Raw genomic sequence first — 21,629 nt, 5'->3', positions numbered from 1 at the left:
AACTTTTTTTTTTTACACTTAAGTACTCCATTTTTTTCCTCAGTCTGTTGAATATATACATATTTTAGCTTTTCTGTCATGGAAGAGTGGAGCAGGTGGGCCAAAATGCAAAAGACTGAAGGAGAAAAGCAGGGACGCAGGAAATGGTCTTTATTTCTGTGATGTGCAACGCAAAGAGCACAGCTGAACAAACTAAACAAAGGATTCAACAGAACCAAACTGCAAACCCAGACTTAAATACAGACAGAACTAATACGTTGATATGGAACAGGCGACTAGACAATTGCAGGCTGGTAGGACAATGGAGACAGGGCAGGGCTGACAAGACGGATACAGGACAGGTGTGAAAGCTGGAGGAAAAGGGCAAGGCAGGACTAACTTGATGCAGGGCAGGTGTGAAGAGAAAAATGAGCTGGGGAGGAGTGCAGGAACATGGAGGGGAAATACAGAGCAAACTGAAAATCAAAACCCAGAAGCAAGCAAAAGCAAATGACTGAATAACAAAAACCCATCAAGCCATGACAATTTCTTTAAGGAATAGTTCAACATTTTGGCAACAATTCTCAAACTCATTTGGTTGTATGCCAAGAGTAAGGCATCACACTCATGTTTGCACATTAGCTAAAGCCGGGATCTAATAAGCTTAGCTTAGCATAAAGACTGGAGTCTGGTGAAACAGATGATGAATAAATCCAGTGCTAAAAATGATCATGCAACATGACTAAAGCTCACTTATAAACATTAAATTTTTTATTTTTATATCTTTTGATATTGCCAGGTTAGCTGTTTTCCACTGCCGCCAGCCTTTACACTAAGCTAGGCTAATAGACTCCTGACTATAGCTGAAAACTTAATAGATGGGTTCACTATTTTTTCAAGTCTGTCTTAAAACAACAGTCAAGAGCTCAAATTAATGTTAAAATATTTTTTTCTTACCATAATCCTTCTTCCTGTTAACACTGGCCATTAGAATATCCTTCATAATGCACTGTAAGTGATGGAGGACAAAATCTACAGTCCTCCTCCTGTGCAAAAATGCATTTAAAAGTTTATCTGAAACTTTAGCTGTCCAGATGAGTCAAATTAAGTAGACATCTTTCAACGTTACAGTCTTTTTAGTGCCAAAGTCCTTGTTTTTACTGTGTTACTGGGCCTACTTCCTGCAGCTCAACGGGGAAACTGTCTGGAGGAAACACAAAGAGGGAATTCACTGCTAAAGACTGAGCAGATATCCACTTGATATGACTAACTCAGACAGCTGAAGACTAATATTAGCTCCACATCAACTTGTAAATGCACTAAATGACTTTGTAGACACACTGTGGATTTTGGCCCCCATCACTTAACACTGAAAGCATTTTAGAAGGGGAACTAATAGCCAGTATGAACATGAGGAATGATTACAAATCTAATCAAAAATGAAGTTCCCCTGATCTCCGCTGAAGCCTAAACAAACATAGACCTAATGTCAACTTAGCTGTTTGCATCAGTGTGTCTGATCATCATTTGTCATTTCATGGCAGGATTGATATAGTAACTTAAAGAAGACACATATCCACAGCCTGACTACTATTTTACAGTCAGAGATTATAAATCAAAAGCTAAATTACACAGATTCACACATTCTTTTCTTCTTACAGTCCAAAAACATGCAGTGTAGTGAATTAATGTATTTGTCATGTAAATGAATGTATAAGAATTAATCACTCACATCCCTTTTCCACAAGCAGCAGCCAATGCCCACAGTGCTAGTCAGTGGGCTGGTCGGGATAGTCCAATTCATCTGTGTTGATCCATGTGGGTGGTCAAACAACCATATCTTGGTGAGAGTTGTGTGGTAAAAGCTAACATTTGCCAAGTCAACCTTAACCATGCCTCTCTCATTCTCATGTCTGAAATCTGTAAAGTGTCTCCAAGAAACCCGGGAGGCATTGCGTGTTGTAGGTCTAATGATGGGCATGCAGTAATTACACCATTCTTAGTTATGGCAGCATGGATGGATATGTTGCTCACACGCTGACCTGGCACTTCCTTAGCTGCTCACTTTCTGCCACGTCTTTGGACTCTGATTAGCATGTGTAAGAGCAGTTCTAATGCGTTACTGCATTTTTAAAGTGATTGAAATATAGTTTATACAGTAAATAAAACTGACTGATACAGAATGCTGTGTGATACTCTATTGTGGGCCATTGCACACACAGCAGGTCTTGCTCTGACAGACTTGATCTACATATTGAATTGTTTTAGGCCATAACTGCGTTTTTCAAACATCCTCTAACTTTATATTTGCCATTGGTCTCGGTTAGTTAAAAAGTTTCTCCTCTATTAACTGCTCTGTGAGGCCGTGCATAGGAATGTGCTCCCATTCAAAGAGGGGTATTGACTCTGGTATGAAAAAGACTGGAAAAAAATGCAATTTATGACATTAATTACAAGCTTAGAAAGTCTAGATGAGTGGAATTTGAACACACATTGCAGTAAGGGACTTGCATTAAACAGCCCAAGAATAAAGGAAAATACAGTTGTTTAGTTATTTTATAATGTAATATTTGTTGGAATTAAAAATCTTCATTCACAGCAGTTCAAACGGAAAATATTATGTATACACAAAGCAAGAAATAACACACAAGCATGTGGCCTTCATTGACTTGATATAAATATGGAAGCTTCTGGGTTTCAATCAATTTGAAATGGGTCTGCCAACTCGTACTACAGATATTTTAATCATATTTCACTGCAGCCAATGTATTCAAATAGCTTCCTATACAGTGTGTTTATTTTCTGCAACAAGCTTCATGTGTCTCTGACTTTTATGTAATTTATTTAATAAAACGTTTTGCAGCCAGCGCCACTTGCAATGAATTTAAGTCGCTGTATGAGACTTTCTTTTATACAGTCTATGTATGAGACAGGACACTCTGTCCATGTTGAAATCTATGTGCGCGACAATTCTGCTGCCTTCACGTATTCCCTTTTCTGACATTTATAGTCAGACATACCGGTGTTGTACAGACTGCTCGTAATGGAAATGTGGTGGACGCAAGGTGACTTTTGATCATAGGCCAAAAATGCTGACTGTATTTTTTTATTTTATTTTATTTGATCACAAAGCGATAACACATCTTTCTACAGATACTATACATCTCACCTGACAGCTGAGCATTAACAATATGGAAAGTTCGACTTTCTCAGTGTAGTTTTGGTATTTCCGGCACTACGTAAAGGCAGCATTCAGCCTATGGAGGAGGAGGAGAGCGGGTGAGAGAGGGGTGGGCGTGACGTCATGGCATGGTGCCCCGTCCATGTTTGGCGGAGAAGTTTTTGTAGCTTCGACTAAGTTCAGACACATTTGCTTTTTGGTAACAGTTAGACCCTGGAGGGAGCAAAACTGTTTATTCAACTTTTAATTTTCCTCTAGGTGTTGTAATATCAACATAACATTATTTATTGTCTTGTCTAAGTTGGCCTTGCTTCATTTTGTCATCGTTATTAAGGTAACCTTTCTCTCAAATACCGGCAGAAACATAGCGGGCAGTTGGGGACTCACGTCCCTCTCACATCCGAATTAACGGCTAATTACGGTGTCGTTCAGTAGCCAAGCTAACGTTACCCTTGGATGCGCGGCAGCTTCTCTTTTTTTCTCCGTTTCCCTCAATTAATAAATAGTCTCATTCTTACGTGAGTCTTTTTATCCTCCGCCGGGCGGTTTCGTATGAACCGTGTCGAGGCAGCGACGAGGGGTCGGGGGCTCCGCCAGAAGAGCCGGGTTTCAGGATGAAGATGCCCAGAGGAGGACGCCTGTTCCTGGCGACGTGCCTCTGCTCGCTCTTCGTACTCGTGCTTTACTTCCAGAGCATCACCAAGCCAGGTAAGACCGAGCACACACTGTACTGTTCGGCAAAAAATAACCACACTAACCCTACTGCATTTATTAAATAACACTTATCTTTAAATTAAAGAGCAGTGCGGCTCTAAATTTAATGCAGTGGCTGTAAAAGAAAACTCTCTGACCTTATAGTAATAACAGTCTCACATTTCACCATATACGTTAGCCTATATATAGTATACACGTAATGCAGTTACATCAACCTTAGCTTAGGTGTAGCTTAGATACAAAGGTTGTGCATCTTTGACATAACGTTTAACATATTGAACACACCTGTGTGCATATGTGAAGCAGAGGCAGTGTGCCGATGCATAATGAAATGTGAGTGACATGAAGTATGAATAAGCTCACTGTGAACAGTGGAATGTTTTGAAACCCCCCCCCCCCCCTTCCTAGAGACCCCCTGCATTCCTCCACTTCAACCCTCCTCTCTTCTCTCGCTTCTCCTTTTGTTTCTTTGGCTGAGCCTGGATATTGGAAGACAGATTTTGGCCCCCAGGGGACTACAGACGTCCAGGGAGAGAGGAGTCAGATCTCAGATAAAGAGAAAAGGAGAAGTAGCCATGATTGATTTGCGCTTGCCACACATGCTGAAGCCAAAAATGGCACAGGGGGGGGAAGAGAAGAGAAGTAGAAAGAGTAATTTGATACGAAAAGAGCTGTTTTTCCACGTGGATAGTAAAGAAGAGAGAGAATGAGGATAATTGGGGTAGAGAGGAGAAGCCAGTGCTCGGTTTTTGGTGATGTTGTAGGTTAAGAGGAGCTTTATGAATCACTGTGGGGTTTTCTCTGAAATAAGTATGTCATAAAGTCTGCACAGTGTGTTCTGAGTGAAGTCTGCAAATTTGCAATACTTGTCAAGACATGTACTGAATCATCCTCGTCTGTCAATCTGCACGTCATAATATAAAAGATAATGATGGTGAAAGGTTAAAAGATTAAAAAGCATAGTCACACCGAATTCAAATCTTTGCCTAAAATTAACCTGGGTGCATTTAACAAATGATACCCCACAGCTGAATTGTCTCCAGTGCCCTCTACACAAGTAAACGGTTCACAGCCACAGAAATAAATCAACTTTTATAGACCACAACACAATAAATATACACCGAGCTGTCAGTAGCAGACACACGAAACCACCTGTTGCACAAAAACCTACAAGCAACCCCCCCCCCCTTTCCCTTCTCCCTCCTCCCTCCACCTCACGGTTGTAGGTGGATACTCATACTGTCTATCCTGCCCAGGCTTGTCTGCTTTACAGCTCCACCAGTTACCGTGCAGGCCACATGAAAAGCGTGGTGGAGCCACATTAGAGAGGACTAATTCACAGGATGTCAACAACGCACAGGTTTTCCTTAATGACTGAGTGTGTGCATGTGTGTGTGTGTGTGTGTGTGTGTGTGTGTGTGTGTGTGTGTGTGTGTGTGTGTATCTTAGTCTGTGACAGTTTAAAAACAGACGCCACATTTCTTGTTTAGTTTTATTCTCTTGTCTTTCTCCACCACTTTCAGTTTCTCGCTTCCGTTTTCTCTGTTTTGATCTTACCAGAGCACATTGAAGTCAATCTGTTCAAGTGTATTGTAGTATGTATGTTTTTTGACTTTAATTAATAGAAAATATATGCCTATATACTTTTTTTTTTTTAACATGAAACTTCTAATCCAAATCAGTTTGTGTTAAAGCCTCCTTTTGTTAAGTGACTGTTTATCCAGTATGAGGATCAGTGAAGTGAATCTGTTTAACAGCTTATTCCTCATTTGCACACGCTTCAAAAAGCAGTAATAAAACTTTCAAATCCCAGCATGACTTTTTAAAGAAGAAATTGATGTTGCACTGTCACACTTAATGTAGGCCTGCTGGTAATACTATGCAGGCCTATTGAAAGTGAGATTTTTTAAGGGGGCAAAATACTACTGATTATTTTGATTACTTTTTAATCTGCTAGTTTGGTCAATAAAATGTTCGAGAATAGTGAAAAATGTCCAACCGACAGTCTGAAATCTAAAAGATAATCAGTTTAGCATCAAAATAGTTGCAGATTAGAGCCCCCCCTAAAAGTTACTGAGTCAACGTGCATGTTGTCAGTCAAATCACATTTTTTTTTTAAAAGCCACATCTTCATAAACAGAGTGACACAGGGTGATAGCAAGACAGACTGTACACTTCTACAGATTCTTGTCTCTAAATGACCTCAATACACAAGTGTGATGGAAACAGAGGGACTTTTTTTCTCCCCTCTTACTTTCTCTGACTGTGTAGAAATCAGATCTTTTTCTCATCACAAATGATCCACCACAGCATTAAAGCAAAGTGTTAGAGCTAGAACATGACACACTCATGTAACTGTTACAACACTTTATGGATTCATTGTGTTGTGACTTGGGTGGAACAGTATTTATATCAGGCTTTATTGATTAAAGAAGCAAAAAATAGTAATGTTTCTCTATCTCTGCCGAAGTTAAGGAACTGTGATTAAAGCCTGTAACCTACCCAGCATCAGTAGATGAGAAAAGTATGTTTGCTTTAGGTAATAATGAAGCCTGATTGTTGATTAAGAGGAGGGCGTCTGGTTGGGGGAGGAAAGAAGAAACAGTGCTGATGGTAACAAGTTTGATAATGTTTAGTGTTACTGCGTTACCATGGAAACCGTCCCAGCCTCTTGATTTACAAATAAGTAGTGTGATTGCCGACACGTTCACACCTTTCTTCTTCAAAGTCTTTATTAACATTATTATTCTTCTGTATGTTTGTCGATAGACAGCTGCTTCTGCACACTTTGAGTCACAGAAACCATTCAAATATCAGAATGTTCAGCAACTTAACAATATTTATGCTGGGACTTTTCTTCTTTCTACCACATTTTTTTCCCTCTGTAAATATAAAGGGCTGGCAGGAAGGGCTAGGCCAAAAAACAGTATTTCAAAAATACTGCCAAAAGTCAAAACCTGTCAACCAGTGTGTCATTGTCCGGAAAAACTTTTAATAGTGTTGCTCTTAAAAGGAATAAGGAAGTGTGTAATATGTGTGTGTAGCAAGTGACGGTGAATGTGAGCAGAGTAGATAAGTAGCAAGTTGTCAGTCTGGCATTCATTGTACAGTACACACCACAGAAATGTTCAGCAATTTAAGGCCATTTATGCTATGACTTTTCTTCTTTCTACCACTGTGTTTCTTCTGTACATACATACACCAGGCCAAAAAACTGTATTTGTATAATGCCAAATGTTAATTTTTTGGTAGCATTGCTCCTTTAGGAAATAGGGCAGTGTGGTAGTGAGTGGTAGAGAAGTGATGGTGAATGTGAGCAGAGCAGATTAGCAGTAAATTGTTAGTCTGGCATTAATTGTACAGTACAGACTACAGTGTGGCAGCTGATAAATGCTGCTGCTTCCCTGACTGCTGGAAAAGTGATCATTATATCATTTGTTTAAAAAAATTAAGATTTATAATGGAAAGTCTGTGAGAGCAATGTTTGAAATTTGGTGTCAAAAACTAAACCTAGGTAGAAATTCTTCCATCCATCCATCCATCCATCTTCTTGCCGCTTATCCGGGGTCGGGTCGCGGGGGCAGCAGCCTAAGCAGGGAAGCCCAGACTTCCCTCTCCCCAGCCACTTCGTCCAGCTCTTCCAGGGGGACCCCGAGGCGTTCCCAGGCCAGCCGAGAGACATAATCTCTCCAGCGTGTCCTGGGTCTTCCCCGGGGTCTCCTACCGGTAGAAATGGTAGAAATGAGGCAGAAATTCTTAACATATTAAAACATGGCACCAATAGCGCCACCATGTGGTCAGTTATGTGTGTTCACATATTGATGAATAACTCATGAACAGTGAGGCCTATCAAAACAATATATGTACAGTGTGTTCGTTGGATGATGCTCATTAGACTGATATACACGCCCTATTTAGAAGACCCTGAATAAAAGTTAAGAGTTAGTTTTTGGGTATCACTTGAAATTTGTCGATAATTAGTTATTAAACTTTTAAACATCTGGCCTGAAGCACTTAACGAGCTACAGCTCTTGAACACGTAATTGCATTGCAACCAAATTTGGGAATGTTGTACATATAGTCACGCTGCACAAGTGTGTAACATTTCATACAGTTACATCCAGAGGGGGCGCTAAAGTAACAACATTATAACATGATATTTCTGTATTTCTGCTGTCTATGTAGATCTGTTGGGAAAGGTGCACAGCACACTGAACCCTGGCACCAATATAGTCCCACATGGTAGTCTATAATAAAACACCACCGTATTTCTTATTAACTGCTGTATCTTGTATCCATGGTAACCAAATTCAGTATATACACATGGGGATTCCCAACAAGTCTGTATCATTATCAGCACTGCTTTTCGATTTATTTCCGCTGTCAGCACTCACACACATTTTTCTGCAGGAGAAGCACTTTGGTCTCTATCTAGGTTGTAATTCAGTGTAAGGTTGACACACACTGCTCAATTCATTTCTCTCATTTAATACAAAGCTGAACTAGCCTTCTCGAAAAAAAAAAACCTTCTAAAAACTGACAGTGACTATAAAACATGCACTATGAAGAATGTCATGTACTGTGTTGATGGACATCTGCGATTAGTTTTAAAATAGACGTGCTGTGTATGAAAGTTCACACACAAATACCCCCACCCACGTACACACTTGCCCTTCATAGGCACATCTCCAAATTAAGCATACTCTGTAATACCGGACAGGGAGTGCAGTGCATATTATTGTCATGCGTCCATTGTGTGACTTCCTGTGCCAACACCCTCTGTTTGGCACTCAGTTCAGGGTGCTATTAAAAACTCATCAGTCATGTCATGTATTTGATTTATCAGTGAGTTGGTGGGATTGAGTCATAGTTTAGCTTTGTGGGTGGGACGGTGTCATTAAAAAAAACAAAAAAAAGACACTTCCTCATTAATGTGCAAATGTTAAAGATTAGATCAGCTGTGTTTGAAGATGCTGTACATGTCGATATGGTGTTCTCACCAATAGAGATTTGCAAGTTGTTTGAACATTTTGTCTAGTATAATAGCAGAAATCATGTGTTCAAACTGATTAAAACACCAATACAGTGAATCAGCTTTGAGTCCCAGCATTCCTCATGTCACTTTATGTTTTGTTATTATGTTATTTATTTAAAAATGTGCTCAGGGGTGCTTGGATTTTGCTGCTGGCTGCTGCTGTGCATTAAAACTACTTCACAAGCCAACAATGGCTGCAGCAGGACTGGACTGAAGCGTGGAGACTCAGGTTGTGTCCGTATCAAAATTAACACCACATCACCCACCAAGAGATTTATCAGCATCTAAACATAAAGCTGTCACTGTAACTATTTGGACCATATATTGTCTCAGAAATAATTGCGATAAATGATATTGTCATTTGAAGATCATTTTATACCACTGACAGCATAATGATGCAAGGGGGGGTTAGAAAAATGATCAAGGTCATGTCCATGTATCATACGATAAGTCCATATATAGACATGATGATGTTGATAACGTTATTGTACGATAAGTGGATAATTATTGTGACAAACAGTATGAATTATCACTGCTTAGAACATCACTTATGGCTACAATGAATAGGCAAACAAAGACTGTTAACGTGGGGGGAAAAAAAGAAAATTAAAAAAGTAACTAATTTTAAAACTTGCGCAACTTTTTCCCCATAATGTAAACTTTCAAATTGAAATCAATTCAAGTCAGTAATTATTATGACAGGCCTATCTAAGCATGATCTGTCCATGCATAGATTTAAAATCATTGAATTCATAGCTGACTGATAAGAACAAATCAAATCTTGGTAATCACTGCCATCAAACACAGTTGATTGCTGGTGGGAAAATGTTTTGACCATGCAGTTGACACTGACCTTTTAGTCGACCTCGCTTCCTGTTCAGATACTGTACTTCCCATTTTGTCTTCCAAATATGAAAATGCAAACTTAATGAGCTGAACCTTCCTACTGGGTAAAAAGCTTTTTGACGTACTGAGAAACTTTTTCCAGTCAGCCTCTCTTATTAGAAACATCATAATTTGAACTAAAATAGAGACGAACACCCAGTGTCTCTTATGTGGTGGCATTGACTCAGCAGTATCGTGTGTGCGTGTAGTTTGATTATATTGTAGCTCAGTGTAGAAGGGTAGTTTAAAAAGTGTGTGAGCACTCGTCAGCTTTGAGTCAGTAGCTCTGCCGCTTGATTTTTCTGTCGTCCCATGAAAAGTTGATTCAATTATGAGTTAATCAACCCTAGAGTACAACAGCTGCCCTTCATCAAGCAGGTGATATCACATCACGGTATGGTCACATGATAGAAGTCACACTAATCAGAGTAACGTTGCCCTGGAGTAAAACCACAACTTAAATGTGTCCAAAGGTTGTTTTTAATAGATGTGTTTCTGATCCTGAACATATTCACTGTTGCTTTTCTCTCTTCATTCACCCTCCACAGCGTTTCCACTTCATTTGCCTGGCAGCTCGTACATGACTTCACACAGTTGAGGGTGGGAAAACTCTCCTCCGTCTTTCCCAGCGACGCGGGACAATAGCGTCGCCCGAGCTGTCGTCACGCACACCAATCAATTCTGAGCCCAATTAATAAAAACTCAAACTGATTTTTGACTAATTTGGAAACTCGCTCGCTGGTTCTCACCACTCCAGCTCATAAAAAGCAGAATCCAGTCGGCTGGTTCTTGTGACAGTGATGGATTCTTCTAAACATGAAGGTCTGCTCTGATGCGTCTCGCCCACACACACACACACACACACACACACACACACACACACACACGCAGTCATTATCAGTATATCTACCAAAGACACAAACATACACTAGAATCTTTGTCACAGAACACACATTTACCCACAAACACATTTGTTCACGCCCATTCACACACACACACACATCGTGCAGTACTATAATTGAACACATCAGCGCTGCTTTATGTGCCACTTTATCATCTGACATCGATATGAGCAGGCGTGTTGTGAAACAAGCATTGTTTGATGCGTTTAAAGGTCCCCCACACTGCCAGCAGCTGTACACAGACTACAGCTCAGCACCACCACATGCTACACTTGCGGACGCTTTGTTCCGCCTCGCTCTGCCTGCTGTATCAAAAGTCTATTTGTTATTACTGCAAACATGCTCCATCTTGTAAAATCGTTAAGCTTGTTGCCTTCTAGCATTCTCCCCCCTTTTTTCCCCTCAAACTGCTATCATTAAGGAGTGCTTTGAAAAGAGAACGCATTAAAAAAAGACACAAATGGATTTGTGTGTAGAAACAAGAGCTGGAGGCTCCGTGTTGAACATACTTGACATAGATGTGGTTTCAGTGCTTTAAAGGTGAGATTCAGCCTCTCTGTCTGCCTGGGAGCTTACTTTCTCTTTTGTAAAGCAGCTGCATCAGGATTCAGCACCGATTGTCATGTTTTCCGTTGCAGGTGAGTCATTAGTGACGTTGTCTGTGCTCTTTAGCTTCTCCGTTGTTTCAGGTGTGAAGAGGTGTATTAGTTTAGGTTTGGGATGAATGAACTACAACTCCTGTTGCTACTTGATTTATTATTAATATATTAGAAGTTCAGTGACCATAATGCATCTTGTATTAAGTGTTGATGTCAAATAGGGCTAAATGATAGAAACTGATCATGATAGCAAGTTTCATTGACAAGAAGACAGAACTTCAATATCAAACTTTATTTTATATAGCAGCGTTCCTACAGGTTTATGTAGTTCAAAGTCTTTATTTGCTTGGACGTGTATCCAAAAACCAAAAGTCAGACTTGCCCAAAAAAACCTGGTGAAACTAGACAAAACACCCAACAACAACTGAACAGAAAACCAATACTTAAGTATAAACTGGACTAACCAGGGAATGGACAACAGGTGACAAGACACAAGTGTAGGCCTGGGCTGGGAGTTTGATTGGCTGCGAGGACACTGGAGTGGGCAGGGCTGACGAAGCACATGCAGGGCAGGTGTGGAGGGAACTGAAAATCAAAACCCAGAAAAAACACTTCCACAACCAAAATACAAGCAGAAGTAAATGACTAAAAGGACTGAACAGAAGTACAACACAGGAAACCAAGAGAACAAACACAAAGAGTCCAAAAATCATCACTGTGTTTTAAATTACGCACTTCTGTTAGTACATTTCTGTTTAGTACACTGTGTACTTATTTGTATCGCGTGCAAATTTCAACAGGTTAGTATTGTCTGAAATCAAAGATGGTCTGCGCACTTCCTGTAAATGACCATTCATGCTGTCGTTTGCGGTACCAAATCATTACAGATGCTAAATTAACCCAAGAAACCTCCTGATGGCTTATATATGACAACAGTATAGTGGTGCTTAGTGCAAAAAACACATTTGGTTAATGTATCATGTTCATCATAGTTACAGCGTCCTCAGCTACCATTTCCTGTTTGAAAAGTGGTCCCTCCCCTTCTGCTACGTAGCCATGATGGTGACTGTTGAGGGCGAGAACTTTCCATAGTTACACACTCAACTTTTTGACCATTTTGAGTGCACCATTCAGTCCCATACTTCTCAGTGTGAACACACCTATGCAGTCAAAATATTAAGTGCAAATACAGAAGATTTGAGACACAGCAGATGAGTCCATGACATGAAGAGCAGTTGTGGATAAATAAGATCAGAAGACCTTGGTAGTATGGTGACACTACTTAAAACCCTGTTTGTCCACCGAATGGCGCCGAGCTTCTGTAAGTCTTAACGTAAAACAGACTGGAGTTAAATGAAGTTTATTACTTAAAGCATTACCTTCCTATAAACAGCGCCAAAGCATTTACATGTATGCTCTCACCAGCAATTAGACCCATCCCCAAAAACACCCTCACAACAAACCATAAGTGCTTTTCCACCATTATTAAACACTGCTGTTGCTTTTTAACGCCGCTACACTCAGTGGAAAATGTGTGAGTTCTCCAGCTGTGAGCGTTTCACACTGAGGGATTTATGAGGATTCACACTGGCAACGTTCATATACTTTATTTACTGTTATTTGATGATTTTTGGTGATTTCTATCTATCAACCACTATGAAAAATATGCTGTCAGCCAGCTTTATACACTTTGGTAACTTCATGCTAACACATTTTTTACAGTTCCAACTTTACACTAAGTTTTGGAAATTATGGTTAATATAGGAACGCAATTGAATGAGATTAGACCTAATTTTGGAATTTAAAAAAACGCTGAAATTTGAAATTGTTTTTAGTAAATTTAAGATTAGAGGTTTTTTATATGTATATATATATGTGTGTGTGTGTGTGTGTGTGTGTGTGTGTGTGTGTGTAAAAGTTTAGTCAGGATTCAGTTTTGAAACCATTGCAGGTATTTAAGCACATAATCACACCTGTTATCCTTCAGGATCAACATTGTTTGACTTGTTTGGACTGTTTGACTGAACTATACTTGCAAAGAATGCAGTATAGAACCATCCATGGGATTATTCAGGCAATTAGATGAAATAAATCCATATATGGTAAATGGACTGACTTATATGGCACCTTTCTAGTCTTTTTGACCACTCAAAGTGCTTTTACACTACATGTCACATTCACTCATTCACACTCATCAGCTCATCAGATGGAGACTAACATTCACACACATTCATACACCATTGGCACAGCCATTAGGAGTAATATGGGGTTCAGTATCTTGCCCAAGGACACATGGACTGAAGGAACTGGGAATTGAACCACCAATCTTCTGATTAGTGGACAACCGCGCTACTTCCTAACCCTAGTTCTGAAAACATTTTTTAAAAAACGGGTCACCCGAGGACAACAGGAGGATAAGCGGTATTCCATGATATACAGTATTTCAAATCAACCTGAACTCTGACATCATTATTTTTGAGTTTCAAATGCTCTGATTGTACTTTAGTCCTGTTTTTGACCCGTTTGAATGAAGGTGAACATAAAGAGGGTCAAACACTTTAAAAGGAAGCTCCTGCTCTGCACTACAAAGTGTAACAGTGATCGTAAAGTCACCTCATCTCGTCGCTTTAATCACCAACATCTGCGGCTCTCTGTGTGTAACACCATCAAACCACGCTCCAAACACACACACACACAGAGCCTGAATACTCCTGATAAACCCCCGCTGCTGTCTCTTCCTGCCTTCACTTTGTTTTCTCTTTGTCACATCCTATTTTCCCTTTCAGTATCATGCTGAAACACACTTTTTTTTCTCCTTTTTAATACACCTCAATCAAAGCAAACGAGCCTACATGGCGCTTTTTTCCCCCCTCCACCCTCAGCTGGTGGAATCTCCCATTATGCAACCCTCGTAAAGACAGGCCTTCATTTCAAGTGCAATTAAGTGCAATTTTCCCTCTTTAAGTAAATATTTACTGTATCAATGCTCCAGAATCCTCTCTGTTTTTGATCACAATCAGAGAGAAGGAAAAGAGGTTTTTCAAAATAAAAGGAAAGCGAGGGCAGAGATTTGTCTTGATTAGACAAACGACAACAAAAAGAGGCCGTTATGTGTCGAGCCCACACACAGCGAAAGTATCTTTAATGTAGTCATTAACTCAATTTGTCTGCCTTTTCTCTGTCAGCTGATTAGTCATAAGCAGGCGGGTTGTGTTTAGAAAGCTGCAGGCTGGTAGACATGCCTAATGGAAGCTTGTTTGTCTGCTAATATAACAGACAGACTGTCAGGTGGAGGAGTGTGGAGTAAGAGCCGGAGGGCCTCTCTTCTGCTCTTCCTCAACCGTCTCTGTATTGTGTCACTTCCTGAATCTAAGAGGAAGCAGCGGTTTTCTAGTGTGTGTGTGTGTGTGTGTGTGTGTGTGTGTGTGATTGAGCATGCGATAAAGACAAACAGTGATGGTGAATAACGCCTGAGAAAGCTTCTGTATAAGAAAAATAGTGAGTGAGGAAAAGCGTTCCCAAGATACAGTTTGTTGATACAACAGAAGATAACGGCTGCTACAAAGCGTCATTAGACATGAGGCTGGCTGATGTGTTATAGAGACGTGCAAGCTGTCAGATACAATATGAAAGCAGTTCATTGGGGTTTAGTGTCCTCATACATTCACACCCATGCACTCTTACACATGTAGAGGTCGTGTTCACATGTTAGTGATCGTCTCTATGTAACACATTTTAGGACTTTTTGAACATTTCCAAGTGTGCAGTCATACTCAGATTAGGTCATGAGTTGATGGGAACTATGTTATACAAAATTCTACTGTAGCTGCTGGGGAAGTACAAATGATGTGACTTCTTTCTATTTTAAGGAAATATACAGGCTTGTTTTTGTCTAATTCATCATGAAAGTAGCTTGAAACTGATCAGCACTCTGTTTAGATGACTCGTTCAACATGTTAAGAGTTAGATTTTGATGGACCAAGCAATTCCATGTGACATCCTCAAACGTCTGTTTAGTCCACGGGTGTCGAACATATGGCACACGGCCCAGAACTGGCCTACCAAGGAGTCCAATCTGGCCACTGGATAACTTTGCAAAGTATGAAAAGTGAGAAAAGTATTCACAATCAAGGCCTCTGATCTGCACGTGAACATCCAACTAGAGATAACTGACTTGCAGTGTGATTCAGATTTGAAGGACAAGTTTTCCTCGGTGGGCTTGGACACATTTTATCATTATCTCTCACCATGGTAACCCCAAATTGACAAACCTGACTGCAAACATATTGTGCATGTTTGGGACGACTTGTGATAAGCCTCAATAAAACAAAACTGCGTTCCCTCCTCACACACAAAAAACACTTGAATGACATTCTAAAACAGTTACAGGGTTTAACACCTAATATTAATGCACTAGTGAAGACCAAGAGGTGTAAGATCAACTGTGAGGAACCTACTTCATGTAAAACACTGCTTCAGAGGGGTTTTCCACCATGACCAGCATCTCTGGTATCTGTTAAAGACTGACATAGCACTCATTTTTCATCATGAGGCTGTTCTGTGTTGTAAATAGATGCTTTATTACAGTAAAGTTATTATAGAGGTTATTATGATGCGGTTTTACTGGTCCAGCCCACTTGAGATCAGATTGGATGTGGCCTTTGACCTAAACTGAGTTTGACCCCTTCTGGTTTAGTCCACAAGCCAAACATGAGAGTTTATTAACACAGAGGACTAAAGAGAAAATATTCACATGTGAGAGGCAGGAATCAGAGAATTTATAATTAATGGATTTGACAGAATAGTTGGAGATTAGTTCATTAATTGAAGAGTTGCAGCTGTACAGTGCAGTGGAGTTTTAAGAGTGTCCTCCTGACCATTTTAAACAAGCTCTGCATTCGACATTCACTTTCCCATTTTCCCGTCCTTTCTCCCCCACCGGTGATGTCATCGCGAACGAAAAGGCCTAACGAAATATTTCCTTTCCACCGTGCCGTGTGTTTACCCTCCGAAAAGACACAATAAGCCATTAATGTGAGCTCAGCAGCCGCCACAAGTGTCTGCTGACCTACTTTCCTGCTTCCTGAGGAAGCGTCCCGAGTTTGCGCATGGCTCAGCGGCTTAAGACGAGAGCGACGGGCGCCGAGGACTTAGAGCTGCTGAGAGCATCTACACTCACTTCTACCTGGAAGCTCCAAAAGTGCTTTATAAGTCTCAAAACCTCAGGACTAAACCTCATCCTAGCAGAGACCTCCTTTAACTCATAATATACCTCAAACACACACTTAACACACACTCAGCAAGCTTCTAAAAGTCCAAAAATCCAAGTCCAGATGATGTGACAGAGGATTCACTCAGAGGAAGCGGAGGATTTATGATGATTCATGTGAGCTCACGCAGAGAGGAGGGACAGCAGAGAAAGCTTCACTCGGCATGTCGCATCGTCTTCACTCAGATTTGCCGAGTCACCACACAAACTCTGCTTGTTCTCCATTCAGGGTGTTTTCTGCTTCCTCAAAGAGCCTGATTTTAATCTCCAACATGAGTCTGCAAACACATAATAGTGATTTATATGTTTTCTCATGAGTCTCGAGGCCTCCAAGCCGACACTGAGATTTATTATATTTTTTTCAAAACAGTGGAACTTCTTTAAACGCTCGATGTGAAGTCATCAAGAAAGAGGAGAGAAACGGCACGAGAGGCAGACTTTTCTCCTTCCACATACTCGCATAGCATGAACCTCTTTCACGTGCCAGCTCTGTGATATGCTTTCCATATGATGGTGTGGAGTTTTCTCATCAGTCAAACAGCCCCCTCCCCCCCTTCCTCTCACGCTTATACACACACACACACACACACATATTTCCCTCCACATCTCTCTCCTCACCAACCTTCCTTCTCTCCTTCTCATTCCTCCAACTCGGCGTAAAAACAACCTGAGGCTTTGTTTAGCCACATGTGCAAAGCAAATCACTTCTTCTCGCTCGGCACCATTAGCCGCAGACCCCGACACCGGGCCTGGATGAGAGCTGGAGGGGAGGGAGAGGGGTGGTGGAGGAGAGGAGAGAGTGGAGTAGGGGGGATGGGAAAGGAGAAGACAGATGTGTTTATAGAGACTTTGAGGAAGGAGGGAGGAGATGGATAACAAGGTCTCCATCCAGATATCTATCTCTCTAAAAAAAAAAAAAAAGCCAGCAGAGCCTGCAGGTCCTTCATCATCAATGCAATGTTTGGTTGTGTAATGTTAGTAAATCTGCATCCTCCGGTTAGTCATCTGAGGGTAAATGACCTCTTTTTCTTAAGTGTAAAAAAAAGTCAAATGAAGAAAAAAAAAGAGTTTAGAAAAGAACACGCTGTTCCTATTGAATCTATGAATGAAACTGAGCAAACGAGGCAGGTTTTTTTTCTTTTCTTTAAAGAAAGGATCACGTCATGACAGAGAGAGCAGAGGAGGGTTGGAAAGTTGGCTCCTGACCGAGCTTCCCTACAGCTCTGTACGGATGTCTTTACACTGTAATTTAAAGCTATTACAGGAAAAGTGTCACATAGGCTAATATAAAAATAACACTTTAGAAAATCCACTGGACACAGTGTAGGTTCACCATACTGTTATCCATGTCACAGTCTCACGCAGGGCAGGAAATGAGCTGGAACATGAGCTCATTCAGATAACACAGAAGTAGAAATGATGAGTTGTAGTAATCACGCTGCTTTCTGATTCGTCCCCCTCTCTCTCTCTCCCTCTCTTTTACTGCAGAGCCTGGTGAGAAGAGCGACAGCAGACCAGGGAAAAGCAGGAGGAATCCACTGCAGAGCCTCTACAATGGAGACCAGGTGAGAACACACAATAACCACACTCCTCAACATGAAGCTACAGGCAGCAGCTGGCTCAGCTTAGCACACAGACTACAAGATCAACACATTTGTATTTTAATCTGTACAAACCCACAATTTGTGGTTTTACACTAGTTACCGTTCTGCACTGCTTCTTGGCTTAGCACAGATTATTTGATGACAGTTTTTGGCATCACAGTGGATGTTGGGCTGACCGTCCTCTGTTTGTTGCCACACACACAGCGTTAGGCTGATTGGAAACGATTTCTAGAACTGATTCAAGGCCGTCATTTAGTTCACATCACAGAGAGGCACGTAGCCATCACGCAGTTTCCAGACACACTCAGTAACCGGCTTCCCAGCACGAGAAGCAAACATGGAGTCAGCACAGTCTCCAGACATCCGACAACCACACGACAGGATTAAAGAGTTTAGCTGGTAAACTCGCCACAATCACTGAAACCCACTTTGTCTCATTCAATAAGTAGAAATGATTTGAAGGCCCACAGTTTTCCACTACTGCAATAAACATAACTTTTTGTGGATAAGTCCATTTTTTAAAAAGTTTTTTTTAAATTTTGTACAATATTTTAGATGTTTATAAAGTATTAGTATGTTTGTGTGTCAGTGACATTTTTTGTGTCCATGTGGTTTAGTCAAAATATAAAGGGGTTAAAATGTGAAAATAAATGGTTGAATAACTTGCACACATTCATTTTTTGTGGAGCCAGCATCAAATGTCTGCTTTAAATCCATTTTGAGAGAATATATTACAGGATTATGGCAAAAATGTCTAAGTGGTGTAACCATAAAAACTTTGTACCAAATAATTCAACTTTTAAGATATTTTTGAATTGCTCAACCCTTATTTGTCACTGAGCCATGTATAGATTTATATATAAACTGTATCTGTTTCTCTTTAACCCTCTATCTCCTGCTCTTGCTCCCTCTTTCTTTCATTGTCCTCATCGTCCTCTCTACAAGCAGTTGGAGCTGCTGGCAGCTCAAAGGTCCCTGTCAGGCCGCAGGGAGCTGTTGGAGCAGGAGTGTCTGAGCCACACCAGGAAGCGGCGGGTGCTTTCACCAGAGGATCTCAAACACCTCATTGTGGATGATAAACACAGCCTTATTTACTGCTACGTACCCAAGGTTGGTCACCACCAGAGCAATTAGTGCTGCTGGAGTTCTAGACCACAAAACATTATAATCTTATTCAGATGGTTTATTTATATAGTGATGATAGTTTGTTTTTGTGTGTCAAACAGCTGCTCTCACTTTTTTATATGTCTAAAAGGGTTTAAATGTGTCTTCATCATGTCCAGGTCGCCTGCACCAACTGGAAGCGTGTCCTCATGGTCCTGACCAGCAATGGCCGCTACACCGACCCCCTCTCCATCCCTGCCAACGAGGCCCACGTGGCGGGCAACCTGCGCACACTGTCCGAATTCTCAGTCCAAGAGATCAACCAACGCCTCCGCAGCTACCTCAAGTTCATCTTCGTGCGGGAGCCCTTCGAGCGACTGGTGTCGGCCTATCGGAACAAGTTCACACGCAGCTACAACACCGCCTTCCACAAGCGCTACGGCACCAAGATCATCCGCCGGTACCGGGCCGACCCGGCGCGCGAGGCTCTGGAGCAAGGCAGCGACGTCTCCTTCCAGGAGTTCGTCCAGTATCTTGTGGACCCTCGGACCCAACGGGAGGAACCTTTCAATGAGCACTGGGAGCGGGTGCACACTCTCTGCCACCCATGCCTGATCCACTACGACGTGGTGGGGAAGTACGAGACTCTGGAGCCGGACGCGCAGGCTGTGCTCCAATTAGCCGGAGTGGACGGGACGCTTCAGTTTCCCACGTCCGGTAAAAGCACCAGAACTGACGGCAACATGGCAGCACGCTTCTTTAAACACATCAGTCCTTTCTACCAGAAGAAACTCTTCAACCTGTACCGGATGGACTTCCTGCTCTTTAACTACTCCACACCAGAGTATCTCAGGACTTGACGAGCGGCTGGAGAAACAGAGGGTTGACATCATCACCCGCGGATCGACCGGGCCAATCACACAAGCTATAGGAAAGCTCTTCACGGTCGTCCACGTTTGATTGGGAGAACGCGCAGCAGTACGTTTGCACTTTTTCCGTCGCCATGGATTTTTCGTTCCTGTGTGCAAGCTCAGACATATCGCCACGACTACAACTAAAAACAAAAACAACTGGTGTGAACAGAAGTTACTGAAATGGAACCAAATCTCTTCCTGAGAAAGATGGCAGTGAAAGAGTGTCACTCTCCCATGAAAAGTCTAGACACTTTCACATTCACTCGCTTCATTAACAATTCAGTATTTATTATTTTTACTCACCTGGTTTCACTTCCTCTCTGAGAACTTTGTCAGAGCAAATCTTTCACTCCCTCACTTTTTTTTGTACTCCTTTATTTCTGTCGTTTTGTGTGTGAGTGAAATCCGCCTCATCAACATTCCTGTGGTGCCCACTATAGTAAAAGTTCTCTCCTGGCTTTTTAAAAATGTTTTATTGAGAACTAACGAGCCACAAATGAAAGTCACACTTTAGAGGAGCGGGTTCTTCTCTCACACAGGCGTACAGGTGAATGTGCTGACTGTGAAACTGAACACAGCACCTACAGTACAGTATCTCTGGGAGGCGTTTTATTTATGTATGTCAGTGCATAAAGTATTTATTGTTATAGAAACATGTATGTTAAGGATTTTAGGGCTGAAAATTGATTTTATATGGAAGAATGAGGAGTTTCAAGTTACTTGCTGTCTCAGCTTTTGCACATTAACTGATGCCAAATAGTAATCTATCAATCATATCATCCTTTTTTTTCTTCTCTCTCTCTCTCTCTCTCTCTCTCTCTCTCTCTCTCTCTCTCTCTCTCTATTATCTCATCTAACTCATCACAGTGCTCACACACACACACACTATCACACTATCCCAGAGTCACTTCCAGGGAAACTCACAGTCACTCTGTAATTCCAGTAAAAAGTTTGCAAGCATCCCCTCCTCTCTCCTCTATCGCTGTCTGTATTTAGCTGCGGGCAGGTACGCTGAACAAACAGACACATAGCTGTGGTCGGGGCCCAAGTCCAGCCCAGCACCCACCCTCTGGTCTGGGTCTGGTCAGAGCGTCCCTTGTTTTAACATGAAGGCCAACATACAGGCACATGAAGGGGTTAATCCAGCTGGAGTCATCATTGCTCAGCAAATGTGAGTGAATTTACAGTAGAAGGTAGGTAGGATCATTTAAGAGTGACTTACACTGCACATATATATCAGTTTTATAGATACAGATGCCTCATTCAGGATTAAATCAAGTCTGTGTCTGAAACTAGACTCAGCATCTTTGACTCAGCTGACATCATGTTGAAACAGATGCCAAAACCAGCATCTTTTTTTAAACTAGTAATCTTTTGCACCTAATTTTATGTAGTTTGAGAACACTGAACACCCTGAATGGCAGAATATTTTTTTCAAAATAA

General features: G+C 41.3%; 1 protein-coding gene across 1 annotated transcript; it reads left to right on the top strand.

Annotated features, from left to right (window-relative positions):
* Positions 1-3,505: 3,505 nt before the first annotated feature.
* LOC128357482 (carbohydrate sulfotransferase 11-like) lies at positions 3,506-20,553 on the top strand. The gene is made up of 4 exons (XM_053317838.1): positions 3,506-3,868; positions 18,053-18,129; positions 19,114-19,278; positions 19,452-20,553. Exons 1-4 carry the CDS (start codon positions 3,775-3,777, stop codon positions 20,130-20,132), a joined length of 1,017 nt encoding a protein of 338 aa, XP_053173813.1. The 5' UTR covers positions 3,506-3,774; the 3' UTR covers positions 20,133-20,553.
* The last annotated feature ends 1,076 nt before the right edge of the window (positions 20,554-21,629 follow it).

The sequence above is a fragment of the Scomber japonicus genome, chromosome 4 (assembly GCF_027409825.1).
Source record: "Scomber japonicus isolate fScoJap1 chromosome 4, fScoJap1.pri, whole genome shotgun sequence".
Classification (NCBI taxonomy): Eukaryota; Metazoa; Chordata; class Actinopteri; order Scombriformes; family Scombridae; genus Scomber; species Scomber japonicus.
This window is presented reverse-complemented; position numbering and strand designations above follow the sequence as displayed.